At 41.4% G+C, this 17727-nt stretch overlaps 1 protein-coding gene across 2 annotated transcripts in view; it reads left to right on the top strand.

Moving 5' to 3' along the window:
• WWTR1 (WW domain containing transcription regulator 1) overlaps nt 1-7737 on the top strand; it is a 167746-nt gene extending 160009 nt beyond the window's left edge. For both annotated transcript variants that reach the window (XM_080654258.1, XM_080654259.1), the window contains one exon: nt 4377-7737. In XM_080654258.1, the coding sequence (XP_080510384.1) occupies nt 4377-4561 (185 nt within the window). In that variant the 3' untranslated portion in view covers nt 4562-7737. The remainder of the gene's footprint in view (nt 1-4376) is intronic.
• The last annotated feature ends 9990 nt before the right edge of the window (nt 7738-17727 follow it).

Genomic DNA, 17727 nt, shown 5'->3' with positions numbered 1-17727 from the left:
CATCCTGGGAAGGTGTCCTGATCGGAAATCAAACTGTGACCTCTTGGTTCATGTGTTGATGCTCAACCACTGAGCCATGCCAGCTGGGCCCCAAGCACTATTAATAAGCTCTAGCCCCTCCCCCATAGTTTATACAAATATAGTTTTGTATATGACACAAGATTTTCAATTCTTCTTTTTCTCTTTTTTTTTTGGCTTGTCCTTGCTCCACATAGCCTTTTCCTCACCATCATGTCAGGACACCACTGTCTGCTTGTCATTCTTACACAGTGAAACAGTGATGGGTTTGGTCCTTAGTTATAACAAATAAGCCACTTTCTCTCTTGGGAAAATACTGGTTTATAGTTCCACCAGCACTGCATTTGGAGAGCAGTTGGCTGTGGGCATTTGGGCAGAGGATTCTAAATTGTCAGCTCCAAATCCCAACAATTAAAACGAAGAGTTGGGTGACTTCACCCTGATCCCCAGCCTGCAGGCCAGTTCTCTGCTGGCTTCCCGGTTACTTCTCCTTTCCTCCTCTACTCAAGGAGTAAGGCCTTCAATTGAAAAAACTGAATTTGGACTTATTAGCCAAATCTAGACTTAATTATCAAAGTCCTAAACTCCCAGAGATATTCTAGAACCAAAAATAAAAGATAGTAGAGGTGTCCACTATTTGGAGTTTTTATGCAGGTTTCTCCTTTATTCTGATGGGTGATAGAAAATTAATTGTTCTGTGGTGAAAATAATTGGTTTTCCCATTGCTGTTGTCCACAGTGCTTATGTTTGTCACACTCTGCTCCTCGAAGTCTGCTCTTCCCATCTGACTCTGAATTATTGGTCAGCCAAGAGACAAACTTGCCAGAAGTGTGGGCGCGGGGGGACTGCCCAGGTCTCCTGCAGTTGTCATGTGAAGAGGGTTGTGTAGCTGTATTGTGAGGAGTCACACAGGAATAGTTTTACTTGTTATATTTTAATTTATTACTTCAGCTTTCTCCCTCCTAGCCTGTCTCTCTCTCTCTCTCTCTCTCTCTCTCTCTCTCTCTCTCTCTCTTCATCTCTCTCTCCTTTTCGGTGTGAGATTTATTTGCCCTCTTTGGAGTGGCTCCTTCCTGTCTATAATAATAAAAGGGTAATATGTTGATTAGACCAGATATCTTCCGGGCATCATTCTGGATGTCCTTCTTGACAAAGCTGGGGCCGGAGGAAAGCCAGCCCGGGCCCTGGGTGCCTGCGGGCAGCACGAGAAGCAACCCCGGTCCCAGGTGCCTGCCGGTGGCCAGAGGAGGGAAGCCCAGGTCCCAGGTGCTGGAGGAAAGAGTGCCGGCAGCAGGGGGAAGGAAGGCCTACTCTTGCACAAATTTTCATGCATCAGGCCTCTAGTGTTTAATAATTGTTTGCTTCATCTTTTAAACACTGGGAAGCCAGTAAAGATAAAGGCAAAGTTAAATAAGAAAAGACTAAGGAGACCTAAATCTAAGCTTGATATTAAAAAAAAAAAAGATGAATTCTACTCTATAGCTTTTTAAAATAGAATAAATTCTATTTTATGGCTTTTTAAAATTGAGAATGTGGAATTAAGTGGTGTCCTGAAAAGAGCAGTCTTTGCAGACAGGCAACTGAAGTTGAGTTCTTGCTTCCCACTTCCTGCCAGTGACTTTGGGTGAGTGCCGTCACTTCCCCGCGCCTCAGATTCCTCACCTGTAAAGTGGGACCCCTGTGCTCACTTCTTAGAGCTGTGAGGAATCATGAGACCACAGAGCTTGGTCTCCTTCTAAGAAGGCTCAGGTAAGGTTCCAAAGGAACTTGATAAATGGTAGGGCTCCAGGGTACCCTGGTTAGGTGACTATCAGCCCACTGACTTGGAGTCACTTCTCTGAAGGCTTTATAGGAAATGGGTGTAAGCCCTCTCGGGGGAAGAATATAATTACCCATAACAAGATAAGGGGAGGCTGAGAGTGTGTGGAGCTCAAGTGTAGCTAGAAAGGTCCGTTAGATCCACTGACCACATGTGGAATAGGAGTGAGCCAGCTGAGTAGTCTCCTTGTGAAAGGCACACAAAACCACAGCTGAGCGTATAGAGCAAAGCCTGGGAGGTAACTTATCCTTCCAGAATATTTTGAAATAATCATACCCTTTTAAGAACTGCCTGCTTTTTGTCTCTCCCACTTTTTAAGTGGATAAAACTGCAAAAACCAAAAAGATTACAATGAGATTGCAAAGTTGCTCCAAAGAGAGATAATTTAAAATTGTTAACCTCAATAAAGAACCTTAACTAGTTTCCTCATGCCTTTCATGTCTGAGGAGAAAGGATAAGAGGAATTATTTAAAACAGAGCTTTTAATTGGCTAAAACAATGTATTCTCGAGTTATTAGAAAGTTAAAATGGGAAATCAATAGGGATAAATGATTCTAACTGGCAATGAAGAAAAAAAGAGATCAGCACCTTTCAGGGGTCCTCAAACTACGGCCCGCGGGCCACATGCGGCCCACCGAGGACATTTATCTGGCCCGCCAGGTGCCACTGCCTGTCCTGCTTAGCAGCCGACTCGTCCCGGGCCCGCAGTGCGCATAGGAATTTGTTCATAGTTTTTTTTTTTAAACTATAGTCCGGCCCTCCAATGGTCTGAGGGACAGTGAACTGGCCCCCTGTTTAAAAAGTTTGAGGACCCCTGCCTTAGATCATTCTTCGAGGCAGGTAACTTTTTTGGACCTCACTTCCAACCTGTTATACTCTAGTGGCAGAAAAAGTTATTTTGTATTTTCTTTTCTATTTTGGTGTTTTTCAATATGTGGTTGAACTTGATTTAATTTTTCATTGTATTTTGCAATGAAAAGCCTATAAAATATTGCCAAGAAGCATTGATATTTTATGAGTTATAGAAAAGACTTGAAGCTTTGCTATCACCCAAATAAAGTTGAATTATGTTTCCCTCATTACTAGGAAGGCTATAATTTTTCTCCCTGGAAAACATTTAATTCATATGCTTAAAATGAATTTTCTGCAGTTTTAGTCAGAATAGTGAATTTCTATGCAACGACTACTGCACTTTATGACACAAAAGCTAGCGTAATGAGTTTCGTAAAAAAGATGCTGTGGTGGGAGCTGGCCTTAGTTATCAACGTTCCTCAATTTTGAGGTATATTGTATTCCTTCAGAAAATTGTTTGGAGCTGTTTACATTAACTAGTTGTTCTAATATTCTGTATTCAACAGTGATTGAGTTCTAAGGTTTTTCTTTCTTTAAGCACAATCAACAAACCTTTATTGTATTTTTGTATTTATTGTATTTTTGTATGTATATGAGTTTGTGTGAATGGTACCCAGAGCCGTGGGTGCTTTACTCCATTTTGTGAAGATGGTGTTATCATACCAACTTCATGTGGGTAAACAGGGCCAGACATCTCATACAACACGTTATGTATGTCCAAGACCTCACAGTTAAAAAGGTCAGTCTATGGACGCAAGGTCAGTACATTTTCTCTTACACTACTATCATAAAGAACATGGATTCCTCATGTCACACCCCAGACACTTAATTTTATTCTAGAACAGCATTTTCTCAACGTAATCTGTTTCCGTGTAGGCATAGCACAGGTGAAGACGAGAGTTATGTCTCTGTAAACTCTAGTTCTATCAGGATATAAGTTCTGCCAAAATTGGATTAGGCGATTACATGGGATTAGGTAACAGTGGCTGAAACAAAATAAAGCAGACTTCTTTACTGCAAGACATCTCAGAACCTTCCTGAGCTCACAGGCATTGTGACTCTCCTGCTTTGTGAGAAAGGCAGATGGTGTGGGGGGTGGAGTGGAGGGAGGGGCATGGTCTGCAGAACCCACTTTATAAAATGCTTTGACATTGATCCCTAGTGCCATCAATGAAGACAGCCTTTTAATTACACCGTTAAAAGAAACTCCTCACTATTATCTATGAACATAGAGGGAAGATATGGGTACTTATAAGCTTGCAATTAAATCCTGAGATTATAGCCCTGTGATAAGGCATTTCTTACAGGCAGGGCCTCTCCACTCTTTCACAAAACAGCTCTTCATGCTGCTGTCTCAGGAAGACACAGGTCATAGGTCAGACCCCCAGGGCCTTCACCTGTGCCTCCTTATCTCCCAGGACTTGTTCCTCTGGACCATGTCGCCCCAGGACAGTTGCAGATTCCCCTGGCACCTCTGCATGTCCTAGGAGCGAGCATCACCAGCTCAGAGTCAGTGTGGTAGTTGAAATTTTGCCCAGAGATGAAATATTTTATACTTATAGCAACGTAATCTGTTTCCGTGTAGGCATAGCCCAGATGAAGACGAGAGTTATGTTAACATTTGAATTGCCCCTCTTTCAAGAACCTGAAAAAGGAGTGAAAATGGTTTCTTCTCATTCTGTTGCAGGGGAAAATGCAGGGCAGACACCCATGAACATCAATCCTCAGCAGACCCGTTTCCCCGATTTTCTGGACTGTCTCCCAGGAACCAATGTGGACCTCGGAACTCTGGAATCTGAAGATCTGATCCCCCTCTTCAATGATGTAGAGTCTGCTCTGAACAAAAGCGAGCCCTTTCTGACCTGGCTGTAGTCAGTACATTGTAACCTGTGTGCAGCCATGACCTGACATTTCCTGGGCCTCTTGGGAAAAGCGATGGAGCAGAGTAAGTCTGCAGGTGAACTGCTTTCTGCCCCCATGACTTATGCTCCCTCCTTTCCATGTGGCCAGTTTAATCATTGCCTGGATTTGATTGACAGTAAACTAAGTTAAACATAAATAAATATTCTATTTTTGTTTTCTGCAAGCCTGCATATCTGTGGTGGGTTATGCAGAATTGCGTTCTTGTTTTTCTCTCTGTAGCCCCATGACTAAGCTTTATGGGTGCTAGTTGAAATTTTTACATCAATTGATTATAAACCATAAAAAGATGACCACAGGCAGTGATTTCTGACAGGTGGCTCGGTCCAGGAAATGTACCCAAAATCAGACCTGATTTACCATTTTAAAACTATTGATGACAGTAGTACCAAATGCTTTAAATATTTACCTGAACTTTAAAAATCATCATATGGATAGTAAAATTTTGCTGTATGGAATGCCATGTAGTGCTGAATCCATGCTGGTTCTGATGATTCTTATTACTCTGTATTTACAAAGGCACACATGGTCCTCTTGTAGTTTATGCTCCATCATTTTGGGCATAGCATGTGCATAGCTAGTCCTTCTAGCGGGAGAGCAGTGGCAGCATGCCATAGTCCCTACACTGCGGATCTTATGAATGATACCCGTTTGCTACTAATTATAAGCATTTGTTAAACAAAACATTTAAAATTACAAGTTATATTTTTTAAAAATTGCTGCTTAGAAATTGATGTTTATTTAATGAAGCACTATATTTTGTAGCTGATGACAAAGGGCAGGCAAATATTTTTGATGAATCAGTGGCAACTGTATTTTTGTCTTTTGAAATTGTTCTGAAAACATCAGGACTCATAGCTTTCAGTCCAATGGCACACACAGCAAGCTGTTGCTTTTTAAATTCTAAAGCCTTGTCAGTTTTGCTTTTAAGATTTCAAGTTTTAAAATAGTCTTATCTATGAAACTGTTTGAAGGATGAAGCAGATCTCTGACTGACATTTAAAAATATGCCCTCTAGATGGTGTGTGGTGGAGGCATATGTTTCTGAATTCAGTAAAAATGATTCCTAAGTATATTATCCTAATCCTTTTGCTACAGTTGGTATAAAAAGGCATGAAATATGTACTCAATACCTCTTATGTAACCAAAAACTGTTTTTTTTATTAGCTTTTAAGGACTGAGAGAGTGCATCGGGTTCACCTGGCATGCACTCTGTCTGCCAATGAAGTCCTCAACTGTTTAGTGTTTTCAACTGACGTTATTTATAATATGTATATGAATTTAATATCTTTTTAAAAAGACAGTAATTGAGGTCTCTGGGAGGAACCTTTCAATTCCCAAGGGGACTTATTCATTTGGGATCGTAATTGAGATCCTTTCAATCTATCAGAATATAGATGGGCAGAGTACCTTTTATCTTGTTGGAAAGAAGGCATGTGAAAAGGTCAGAGATGAAATAGTAAAGTTATGGAATACAGTGAAAAGGATACCAGTTGTGAAATGAAAAGACAAATTAGAGTACCCCAAAAGCAAGACAGGCAGAAGGTATGAGCAGTGCACTCCCAAAACAAAACAATAATTTTCAACTACAACCTTTATACCAAAAGACTGTTGTAGAAGAAAAGAAGGCTTTAGTGCACTTTATGTGGTGGGGGAGGGGCAGGGATGGAGCCCTGTCCATGCTGATGTTGAGCAGCAGGTGGACAGGGCATGAGCCTGCTGTGCTTCCTACACAATGCAGTGATTTCTTTTTCCTGAAAGACCCATGGTTTAAGTTCCTTTTATTTCTTCTCTCTCCAAGTGCTCCAAGAGAGATGGGGGTGATGTTTATGTTGCTACTAAATTGTAGGAAGCACTATTCCTTTTTCTCTTGTGATAGCAATAATTGCAAAAAGACTTGTACATTCTAAGAAAAAAACAAACAAGGGACCTAACAAAATTGAGCAGTGTTACTGTATTTTTAAAAAATATTTTTATAGATTCATTTTCAGGTTATTAAATGTAAAAGAAACAGATGCCTTTTTCTCCTAAAGTAATTAAAACATTGATGATTTGTATTATCAATTTTTAGAAATAATTTCCTAATAAGCTTGTGGCATTAGAAAACAATAGAATTTTTTAAGTGAAATTAGTTAAAATATTTGTTAATGAACAATACAAATATTTTTTCAGAATTAAGCATGGACTCTATGTGCTTTCTAATAGATAAAGCCAGATATAATTTTTTGTGTTTGTTATTAAGGCCATAAAATATGGCCTTTGTTAAAGAACACTAAAGCTAGAAATCTATGTAAGAACAGCTTTTTAAAGGCTACTTCCTATTATTGTGAGTGTTAAAAACCCTGCAGGATCATGATAAGGTGCTATTTATACTGTTTTTCTTATTAGAAAACAACCGCCAGAATATCTAGTCTTTTTATTTCTACATCAATCAACTTCATTTCATTCAGTAGTTTTGCCATAGAAAAGGCATATTAAAATTGAAATAGGAAAATAATTTCATGTATCTTTCTTTCTAGGTATCCTCTCCCCCCCCCCCCCCCCCCATTAAACACATTTTCTTGAAGTAAATACATTGTTAAAACCTATTTGCAACTCTATTCAATCTAAGTAATTCTTAGTGTTTCACCTTAGTATTTAGGATGTGAAATGCCATCTCTTTCACTGATTACACAGTGTACCAGAAGCATGTAAAACAGGAAAAAAAGACAGTATGCCGAGGGGCTATTCCCAGTGTGGCAGAGAAGCTCTCAGTAGAAGAAGGTGATCTGAGTGATAGGAGTGTTGCTAATTACGAGTTATTTTCTCATGATATAATTAGGAAGTAACTTCTGAAAGAACAACTTCTATGAAAAAAAAAATTGTAGATTAATTTAATTGGGAAAATGGACCATTGACAGAGACCATTTCCCTAACACACTACATCATTTCTGTGCTAGTACTTTAACTTTTTACAAAATTTACTTCTACATTTTATAATGTGTTTATTTTTAATTTAGAATGCTATGTGTACAGAGAGTATGCAGCCAAATCAGGCAGATCAAACCATTTTACCTGGACTTTGGTACTGGTTTTTACTTCTCTGATTCTGTAAAAGAAAAATAAATACAATTGAGTTTCCACATGGAGCCTTTGTCTTTTTATTATTTGTGTGTGTTCCTTTTACTGTGGGCTTTGTGTGGTAATGTACTAAAAAGAGGCTTATGCAACCCTCCTGGCAGAGAAAGAAAGAAAGAAAATTTTGTAGGCAAATATTTTTTTGGCTCAAATGCTTATTTTTCAATATTCTAAATATCTTTTATTTGAAGTGACCCTCGGGGATTTTTAAAGACTGCATATGTATGTGTGTATACTTTAAAACTTCTACTGTGCCCTAACCGGTTTGGCTCAGTGGATGGAGCATCGGCCTGTGGACTGAAAAGTCCCAGGTTCGGTTCCGGTCAAGGGCATGTACTTTGGCTGCAGGCACATCCCTGGTAGGAGGTGTGCAGGAAGCAGCTGATATTTCTCTCTCATCGATGTTTCTAACTCTCTATGCCTCTCTCTTCCTCTCTGTAAAAAATCAATAAAATATGTTAAAACAATAACAAAAACAACTTCTACTGTCCTTCCAGCACCCTCGCAGATTTGACAGACATCAGAAGTATAGGAATTCAGTTTTTCTTCTATTGTATACCAAGGAGTATGGTATACCTCCTTGTTGTCATTCACTCTGTGCACTGGGACTGTGTTTTCTCTGCCTGTTGAGTCCCTTGACTCACTGTCGTGATCCTTTTGTCACTGCACAGGAGCACTGGGGGAACGCACTTGTGGCAGAGAGTGTTTAAGCAGAAACATTCAGCTAAACAGCAGAGAGAAGAGATGCTAGTGGAAACATTACCCACATTCCAGGGTCTGTCTCATGCATCGTTTTAGAAACCATATTTCATCATCATTTGTAAGGTAATGTGCTCATTGTTGAAAATGTTATAAATCACAACATGTATAATGTAAAACTGAAAGTTCTGTATCCCCCAAATCTCACATTAAAATAAAAAAGTACATTAGATGCTTTATACGTGAGATTTTTTTAGCAAATGGAATTTATACTTGCTGTTTAGAAGCTTTCATTTTTTTCTCTTAATAGCAATGATATTACCAATACCTATTGAGCATATACTATGTGCCAGAAACTATGCAAAACAATAGCTATAATCTAATTTAATATGCACAACAACCTTACTATTGTTACAGAATTTACCAGGTGACCGAAAAAATACACAGGAGTACCGGAGGTACAGGAAAAACCCATTTAGTTCCAGACATTTCACATATACCGGTACAGGACTCGGGAGACTGTTTCAAATCCTGAGTCCCAACATGAAGGAGGCTTTCCCTTTTTATACTCTCTCGGTCTGTCTCCCAAATATGGAATATACTTCCAGACCTTTCGCGGGCTTTGCAAAAAGCCCTAGGTGTTGGGGCCTTGAGACCACAACTAAAGGCCTGGCCTGGTGCCAGCACTGATTTCTCCGTCTGGGGATGGTTTATGGCCTCTAAAATGGGAGTAGTATTTTGGGTAAACGGGTCTTACAGGACCAGATAATTAAAGGGGCAGTGACTAGATTCAGATTGCTAGCCCCCCGAAAATGTCTCATTTTCCCTGTTACTATTTCAATGATATTATCCTCAATTTACAGATGAAGAAATTGAGTATTGGAGAGGTTATATAACTTGTATAAAGTCACACAATAAGCAACAGATATATCCCATACCTTCTGGTCATCTTTCCATGCCAGTACATATAGTTGTATACTTCATTATTTTTAACAACAAATAATATTTTTTTGTATGGATGTCCCTTATTGATAGCCAGGTGGTAGCTACAAATAGTGCTTTAGGAAAATGGCATATTCTTGTGTGAATATGGCTGGAGGATAAGTAACTTTCTAGGAAAGAAATTACTACATCAACAAAAGATATGTGATTTTAAATATTGATAAATTCTGCCAAATATTTTTCAAAAAAGGACCTAGCCATTTCTACTTCCAACAACAATGTCTACAAAAGCCTGTTTCACCATTGCCAACCTAGAGCTGGATAATGCCTAACTTTTTAACATCATTTTTAAATTTTTTTAATTACAGTTGACAAAATATTATATTAGTTTCAGGTATACAACCCCAGTGATTAGACATTATCAAACTTACTGATAAATCTCATACCCATCTGACACTATACATAGTTATTAGAATACTAGAGGCCCGACGCATGAAATTTGTGCACCGGGCGATGGCGGGGGACGACTGTTATCCCTCAGCCCAGCCTGTACCCTCTCCAATCTGGGACCCCTCGGGGGATGTCCGACTGCCAGTTTAGGCCCGATCCCACAGGGACTGCTGGCTCCCAACTGCTCGCCTGCCTGTCAGCCTGATCACCCCCTAACTGCTCCCCTGCCAGCCTGATCGACGCCTAACTGCTCCCCTGCTGGCCTGATCGCCCCCAACTGCCCTCCCTTGCTGGCCCGGTAACCCCCAACTGCCCTCCCCTGCCAGCCCGGTTGTCCCTAACTGCCCCCCCTGCCAGCCCGGTCGCCCCTAACTGGCCCCCCGCTGCAGGCCTGGTTGCTTTCAACTGCCCTCCCCTGCAGGCCTGGTCACCCCCAACTGCCCTCCCCTGCTGGCCTGGTCGCCCCTAACTACCCTCCCCTGCCGGCCATCTTGTGGTGGCCATCTTTGACCACATGGGGGTGGACATCTTGTGTGGGGGTGTGAGGGTCAATATTACCTCTTTATTATATAGTATGATTGACTATATTCCCTATACTGTACTTTGACATCCCCTTGACTATTCTGTAACTACCAATTTGTACATATATATATATATATATATATATATATATATATATATATATTTCTTTATTGATTTTGGAGAGGAATAGAGAGAAACATCAATGATGACAGAATCATTGATCAGCTGCCTCCTGCACTCCCCCTACTAGGGATCGAGCCCACAACCTGGGCATGTGCCCTTGGCCGGAATTGAACCTGGGAACCTTCAGTCTGCAGGCTGACGCTCTATCCACTGAGCCAAACCGGCTAGGGCCCAATTTGTACTTCTTAATCCCTTCACCATTTCACCCATCCATTCCTCCTCCCATATGGTAACTGTCAAAATGTTCTCTGTATCTATGAGTCTGTTTTTGTTCTGCTTGTTTGTTTATTTTGTTCTTTAGCTTTAATTATTGACAAATATGTATTTTTTGCCATATCTTTGCCCTTTCCCCCCTTCCCCGCCCCTTCTTGAATATTCTTTAATTCATGTAATGCTGGTTTGGTGGTGATGAACTCCTTTAGCTTTTCCTTGTCTTGGAAAGTCTTTATCTGACCTTTAATTCTAAATGAAAGCTCTGCTGGGTAGAGTAATCTTAGTTGTAGGTCTTTGCTTTCATCACTTTATTTCTTGCCTCTCCCTTCTAGCCCGTAAAGTTTCTGTTGAGAAATCAGCTGATAGTCTTATGGGAGCTTCCTTGTAGGTATCTAATTGCTTTTTTCTTCCTGCTTTTAAGATTCTCCCTTTGTCTTTAGACCTTGGCATTTTAATTATGATGTTTTTGGTGTGTGCTTCTTTGGGACTTTCTGTACTTCCTTGACATGTGTGTCTGTTTTCTTCACCAGGTTAAGGAAGGTCTCCATCATTATTTTTTCACATAGGTTTTCAATTCCCTGCTCTCTTCTTCCAGCACCCTCATGATGTGAATGTTGGTATGCTTGAAGTTGTCCCAGATGCTCCTTACACTCGCCTCATTTTTGGATTTTTTTAAAAAGTATTTTTGCTCTTCTGATTTTTTTTTTTTTTTTTTTTGCTTCCTTATATTCCAAATCACTGATTTGATTCTTGGCTTCATGTACTTTACTGTTGATTCCTTATAAATTTTTCTTCATTTCAGTTAGTGTATTCTTCATTTCTGACTGGTTCTCTTTTATGGTTTCCATATCCTTTTTATGCTATTGAAGTTCTCTCTAAGTTCATCTATTCTTCCCCTAAGTTAATTGAGCATCCCTATAACCAGTGTTTTGAACTCTGCATCTAATTGATTTCTTGTCTCCATTTTGTTTAGTATTTTTTCTAGAGTTTTGTTCTGTTCTTTCATTAGGGACATAGTTCTTTGTCTCCTCATTTTGGCAGCCTCCCAGTATTTGTTTCTATGTACTAGGTAGACCTGCTATATCTCCCGAGCTTGGTAGAGTGGCCTAATGTAATATGTGTACTGTGTGGTCCAGGAGCACAGCCTCCCCGTTCACCTAATCAGGGCACTCCACGTGTATGCCACCCTTATGTGGGCTGGGTACACCCTCCTGTTGTAGTTGAGCCTTGATTACTGTTGGCGCCTCAATGGGAGGGATTTACCCCCCAGACCAGTTACCAGGAGTACCGGTTAATATTGTGGACTTTTTTTCAATAGATGGAGTTACACATATGTTGATGTATATGCGATTTGATATGTATGCTATTTTGTTGTATTGACAACAAGCTTCGAAACTTCATATGTCAAATTTTCTGAAGGTGTTAACATCATAGATATGTTTACACTTAAAAATGTCAAATTTCATACAAAAAAAAAGAGCATTTGCGGGAAGTTTTAACTCATTACTTTATTTTGAAGAAAAGTGCTGCTGAAAGTTATCATATACTTCGGAAAGCTTATGGTGAACATTCTCCATCTCAAGATACTAGTAAGTCCCAGGTGGTAGCAGGAGATGACTGAGGACTTTGTGTTGGTCTCAGGCAAAACACACGTGAAGTACACACAAACCATGTCAACAAACCCTGGGTAACTGTCTTGGCACACACCTGCGAATGCAGGAAGAGACTGCTATCTAGCACATATTGTAATCCATGGAGTATATTCATCCAAAAGGTGAGATGGGACAAAAGTAAGAAGAGGGAAGAAGTGACAGAGGTGGAAGAGGATGAAGAGAAGAAGGAAGAACAAAATAAGTCCAGGATTTAGAATAATTCATGGGAAAGGACCACTGATTGGACCTCAAGGAGAAAAAATAATCTGCCTTTCTATAAAATTATTTTGTTCTGTGTTTCAGAGATCAAATCTATATATATATAAAAGGCTAAGTGACTATCTGACCAGCCAGTAGGTATGATGTGCACTGACCACCAGGGGGCAGATGCTCAATGCAGGAGCTGCCCAGTGACAGCAATTCTCGCACTCCAGGACCCCTTCAGGGATGTTGGAGAGCCAGTTTTGGCCCAATCCCTGCAGACCCAGCCGAGGGATCCCACTTGCTGGAGGGACCCCATTCACTCCCCAGATGCCCTTCTAGCTCTGGCACTGCCCCAGTTTCGGCAGCCAGGGAGGGACCACGGAAGGTTGGCTTCAGGGTGTGTCTAGCCTGCCTCACCCAGTCCCATCCCGTTGGCCACCTTCTAATTAATTTCCTTTCAATGTGCACAAATCCATGCACCGGGTCACTAGTAGTATTATAAAAAGCATTCAGTTTCACTACCATGTTTCCCTGAAAATAAGACATCCTCCGAAAATAAGACCTACTTACAGGTTTCCTTCTGAGTGAAATATAAGGCATCCCCCGAAAATAAGGCCCCCAGGCTCTGTCTCAGAATGAAAATTAATTTACCGTAAACTGGTCGCTAGGGCCGCCCCTACTGGCGTCTAGCAACCAGTGACGTTAGGCGGAGTCCTGACGTCACTGCTGTGTGGAGGCGGAGCGGAGGTCGGAGTGAGCAGTGAGCGTGGGGCAGGAGAGAGGAGGAGACTTTCGCAGATGCGTGTAGAAGAACAGGAGGATTAGAGCGGACGGGACGCGGCGAAGGTGGTGAGTGCTGGTCTGTCTCTGGTGACACTACCTGATGCTCGCGGCCGCCTTCATGATGACTGAAGGTTTCTCAGTCAGTGGCAGACCCTGCTCCAGCCCAGATCCAGGCCCCAGCAAGCCCAGTGACAGTCTCCAGGCAGGCCCCAGGGGGTAAATGTCTGCTAAAGGGGTAGGGGGGATGTCTGGTGAAGGTGTTCAGTGGCACAGGAGTGTGGGGAGGGGGATCACTTAAAATGACACAGGAGGATCAGAGGGGGCAATCAAAATGACACAGGAGGATCAAAAGGGGTTACTAAAATGGTAATCCCCCCTCTGATTCTCCTGTGCCATTTTGATTCCCCCCTCTGATCCCCCCTGTGTCATTTTGAGTGATCCCCCTCCCCCCACCTTGATACTCCAATTCCTTTTTTTCACCCCTAGAAATGAGCGCAAAAAGAAAAAGCTACTCCGTGGAGTACAAGAAAGGAATCGTGGAAGACTCTTGGGGCCAAAATCTTACTGCTTTCTGCAAAGAGAAGATGTCGAGTATCCGATTGGTCCGAAAATGGCGAGCAGAGTATGGTAACCTCATTGAACAAGTGGACAAGGGAAATGCTAAAAAGCGCAAGTGTGGATCAGGTCGGCAACCATTATTTTCCGAGCTGGAAGACCTGATCTGTGAATGGGTTGTTGACAGGAGAGCAAAGGCTTTGGTTGTGAATAGGGCTCAGATTCAAGAATTTGCCCTTGCAATGGCACCACAGTTTGACATAGCCCCCGAAGACTTCAAAGCATCACAACACTGGCTGGATAATTTCCTTCAGCGAAGTGAACTGTCTTTAAGAAGATTTACAACATTGTTTAGGTTGGAAGATATGCAAGTTATTAAGCGAGCACTTGCATTCAAGTCCTTTATTGATGATGCTGACTTCTCCAAATACAATCTTTCCAACATGATTGCTATGGATGAAACTGCAGTGTTTATGGGCCAATCATCTCAAACAACAATTGAACAGCGGGGTGCCTCCTTAGCGTACATTCCCTCCACTGCTTACAAAAGTGCACGTGTTTCCTGTATTTTGGCAATTCGTCTGGATGGCACTAAAATCCCACCTTTAATCATTTCTAAGGGCAAGAAGGAAAAGATTGAACGTGTTTTGGGCGTTTTTATTATTGAAACTGAAAAAGCCTGGGCCACACAAGCAGTTATAAGGAAGTGGGTCGATTTAATGCTGCCGCTCCTTATGCGAGGGAGCCAAAGAGGTCTGCTGGTCTGGGATGCAGCCAGCACTCACCGCGCTAAAGACATGAAGACATTTCTTCACGAAAGAAAAATAGATCAGATAATGATTCCCGCAGGAATGACGGCCTATCTCCAGACTCTTGATATTGCAATAAACAAGCCATTCAAAGACAATTTGCGCATGGAAATTAATGACTACATTGAAAATAGAATGGAGAGAAATCAGCCTGGAAACTTTGTGAAACCTAAACTGCAAGAAGTTGTGACTTGGGTGAATAATTCATGGGAGAAAATCACTGACAGTTGCATTGCAAATGCACTGCGAGCAGGCTACCTTGACAAGAAGTACTCATTTAAAGACAGTGCTATTGCTAAACATGAGAGATTTGGTCCACTGATTCTGAAAGAAATGGAGTCACAAGAAATTCACCAGGAAATTCAGGAATTGGATTGTTATGATGATGTTCCAGAAGATGATGACATGATTGTCATTGAATAAATGAGTAAATTCTTGATACTGTAGGATTCACAGTTTGTCTGGTTTGTGTTGACAATTACCGTACTACCATACCGTATACAGGTAATAAATTTCCTTTATTTTCATTTAACAATAAATGTGTACCGTATTCTTCTTCATGGAAAAATAAGACATCCCCTGAAAATAAGACCTAGCGTGTCTTTGGGGGCAAAAATTAATATAAGACACTGTCTTATTTTTTGGGAAACACGGTATTACGCCCATCAGCTGATGAGTGAATTAAAACACTATGGTACATCTATGCAACTGAACACTATGCTGCTGGAAAAAAGAAGGAATTCTTACCATTTGCAACAGCATGGATGGACCTGGAGAGCATTATGCTAAGTGAAATAAGCCAGTTGGAGAAAGATAAATATCACATGATCATCTCACTCATTTGTGGAATATAATGAAGAACATAAGCAGATGAAAAAATATAGATCCAGAGACATAGAAGCATTGAACAGACTGCCCAACCTCAGAGGGAAAGTGGGTGGGGTGGGGTAGAGAGAAAAACCCAAGGACTTGTCTGCATGTATATAAGCATAACCCATGGACACCGACAGTAGCAGGGTGAGGGCATGTACTGGGGTGTGGGAATGGCCAGGGAGAGGTCAATGGGGAAAAAGGATATATATGTAATACTTTAAACAATAAAAAGTTTTAAAAAAGAAGTACAAATTATAACAGTAAGATATTTTATACCTATTATACTTAGAAAGATTTAAGAGTTAGACCAAATTTCTCACCACAAAAAGAAAATTGCAACTATTTGAATGATGCATGTGTTAACTAACTTGATGTGGCAATCATTTTGCCATATATGCATATATAAAATCACTACATTGTACACTCTAATGTTATATGTCAATATCTAAATAAAACTGGGGAAAAACAGAATTCACTTTCATTGTATATTATTATTAGAATAGAAAATATATTTTTCATTCAAATTTTGAATATTTACATATTCTACATATCTTCTCTAATATTTTGTGAAAAGTATAAACTGAGGAGAAAACAAAAAAAATATTAGAGTTTATACAAATCAAATTTGACTAGATATTTTTTTAAACTGCATGTTTGTAATAAAACTTAATCTTTAAAAAAAACATTAGGGGGTTGGTCAAGATGGCAGCATAGGTAAATGCAATACTCCCATCCTCTCACAGCCACATCAAAACTACAGAAGAGTCATCATTCAGAAACACCTAAAATCTAGCTGAACAGAGGTCCTACAACTAAGGATGTATCAAGACTGGTAGGAGGGGCAGAGACACAAAGCGGACTGGTCCCACCTCTAAAAATTGGGAGGAATATCTTGGCTGCTTAGAGTGAAGGGTCCCATCCCCATACCAGGTCACCCAGACCAGAGATCCAGTGCCAGAAAGAGAAGTTCCCCATAACTTCTAGCTGTAAAAACCATTGGGGATTGAGCCTGAGTGAGATGGAGGCTGCTGGAGTCCCAGCCAGTTCCTCTTATAGGGCCCTCAAAGGAATTTACTTGGACTCACTCCCTCTGAGCTTCAGCACTAGACAGCAGCTTGAGAGGCACCAGGGGCATACAGAGAGGAACTGATTTTTCTAGCATTGGGGCTAGAGCTGGAGAGGCAGCTTTCTCTCTGACAGAAGTGATGGCAGAGCTAGCAGGCAGGTGCCATATCTGAGTCTCCATCAACCTGGCTCACTGATAGCCTCACCCTGGTGATTCTCTGAGACTCCACCCCATGAGCTTGTGGGCCCACCCATGCTGTTTCCCTACAAATGGCCTGTCTTGACTCATGCTTCAGACTTTCTTAGTTTCTTAAACAAGCAGTATCTAGCCTCAGCATGTCCCTGGCACTAGAAGCAGCTGGCCTTGCTTCATGGCTTGGCCTCTCCTGGGCACCTCCAAGCCCAGCACCAGGCATAGTCATCTGAAGATCACTTTGTAGCTCATACCAGGTGGCCCCAAGAAGAAAACAGGCAGCAGCTGACCTTGGCCTCCACCTCCTGAAAGGCCCCAAAGCCAGTGCACCCAGTGGACAGCTTCAGACCCTGTCAAAGCACCACCCCAAGCAACACACTCAAGGGGCAGACTCAGCAGGCACAAGAGCCCCATTAAAATAAATCCTGCTCCATAAGGTGGGCCCCTGCACAGCTGATCCTCCACAATTGTCACAGCCTTGAAGCTACTAGTAGGCCATTAAAAAAGTAAGGTGTCATAATTGGGATGATCTCATTTTGTTGGGATGGTCCACCTAACCATTGGTGTTCAGGTTTGTTTGGGGTTTTTGGTCACCCTCTGGAGATCTCCAGAGTCCTAGTGTCTTCCTTGAGCTGTTAAGAGCAGAGCTGTGCAGAGCTGTCCCATTCTTAGGCAGACACCTACCAGGTGGGCCTTTGGCCTTGTGCTCATGGACTCAGTAGGACTGAGGCAGAGGGAGAGTTCCACGAACGGCCCAGTGCCATGTGCTCAGAGTTAGGAACCACATGCAGTTGTAGGAAACACAGTTTAAACTTCTATACTCATGGGCCTGTCATGGATCTATAAGCTCATGTCAGC

The sequence above is a fragment of the Plecotus auritus genome, assembly GCF_963455305.1.
Source record: "Plecotus auritus genome assembly, chromosome: 2".
Classification (NCBI taxonomy): domain Eukaryota; kingdom Metazoa; phylum Chordata; class Mammalia; order Chiroptera; family Vespertilionidae; genus Plecotus; species Plecotus auritus.
Note: the sequence above shows the minus strand (reverse complement) of the source record. Positions and strands in the feature narration are given on the sequence as shown.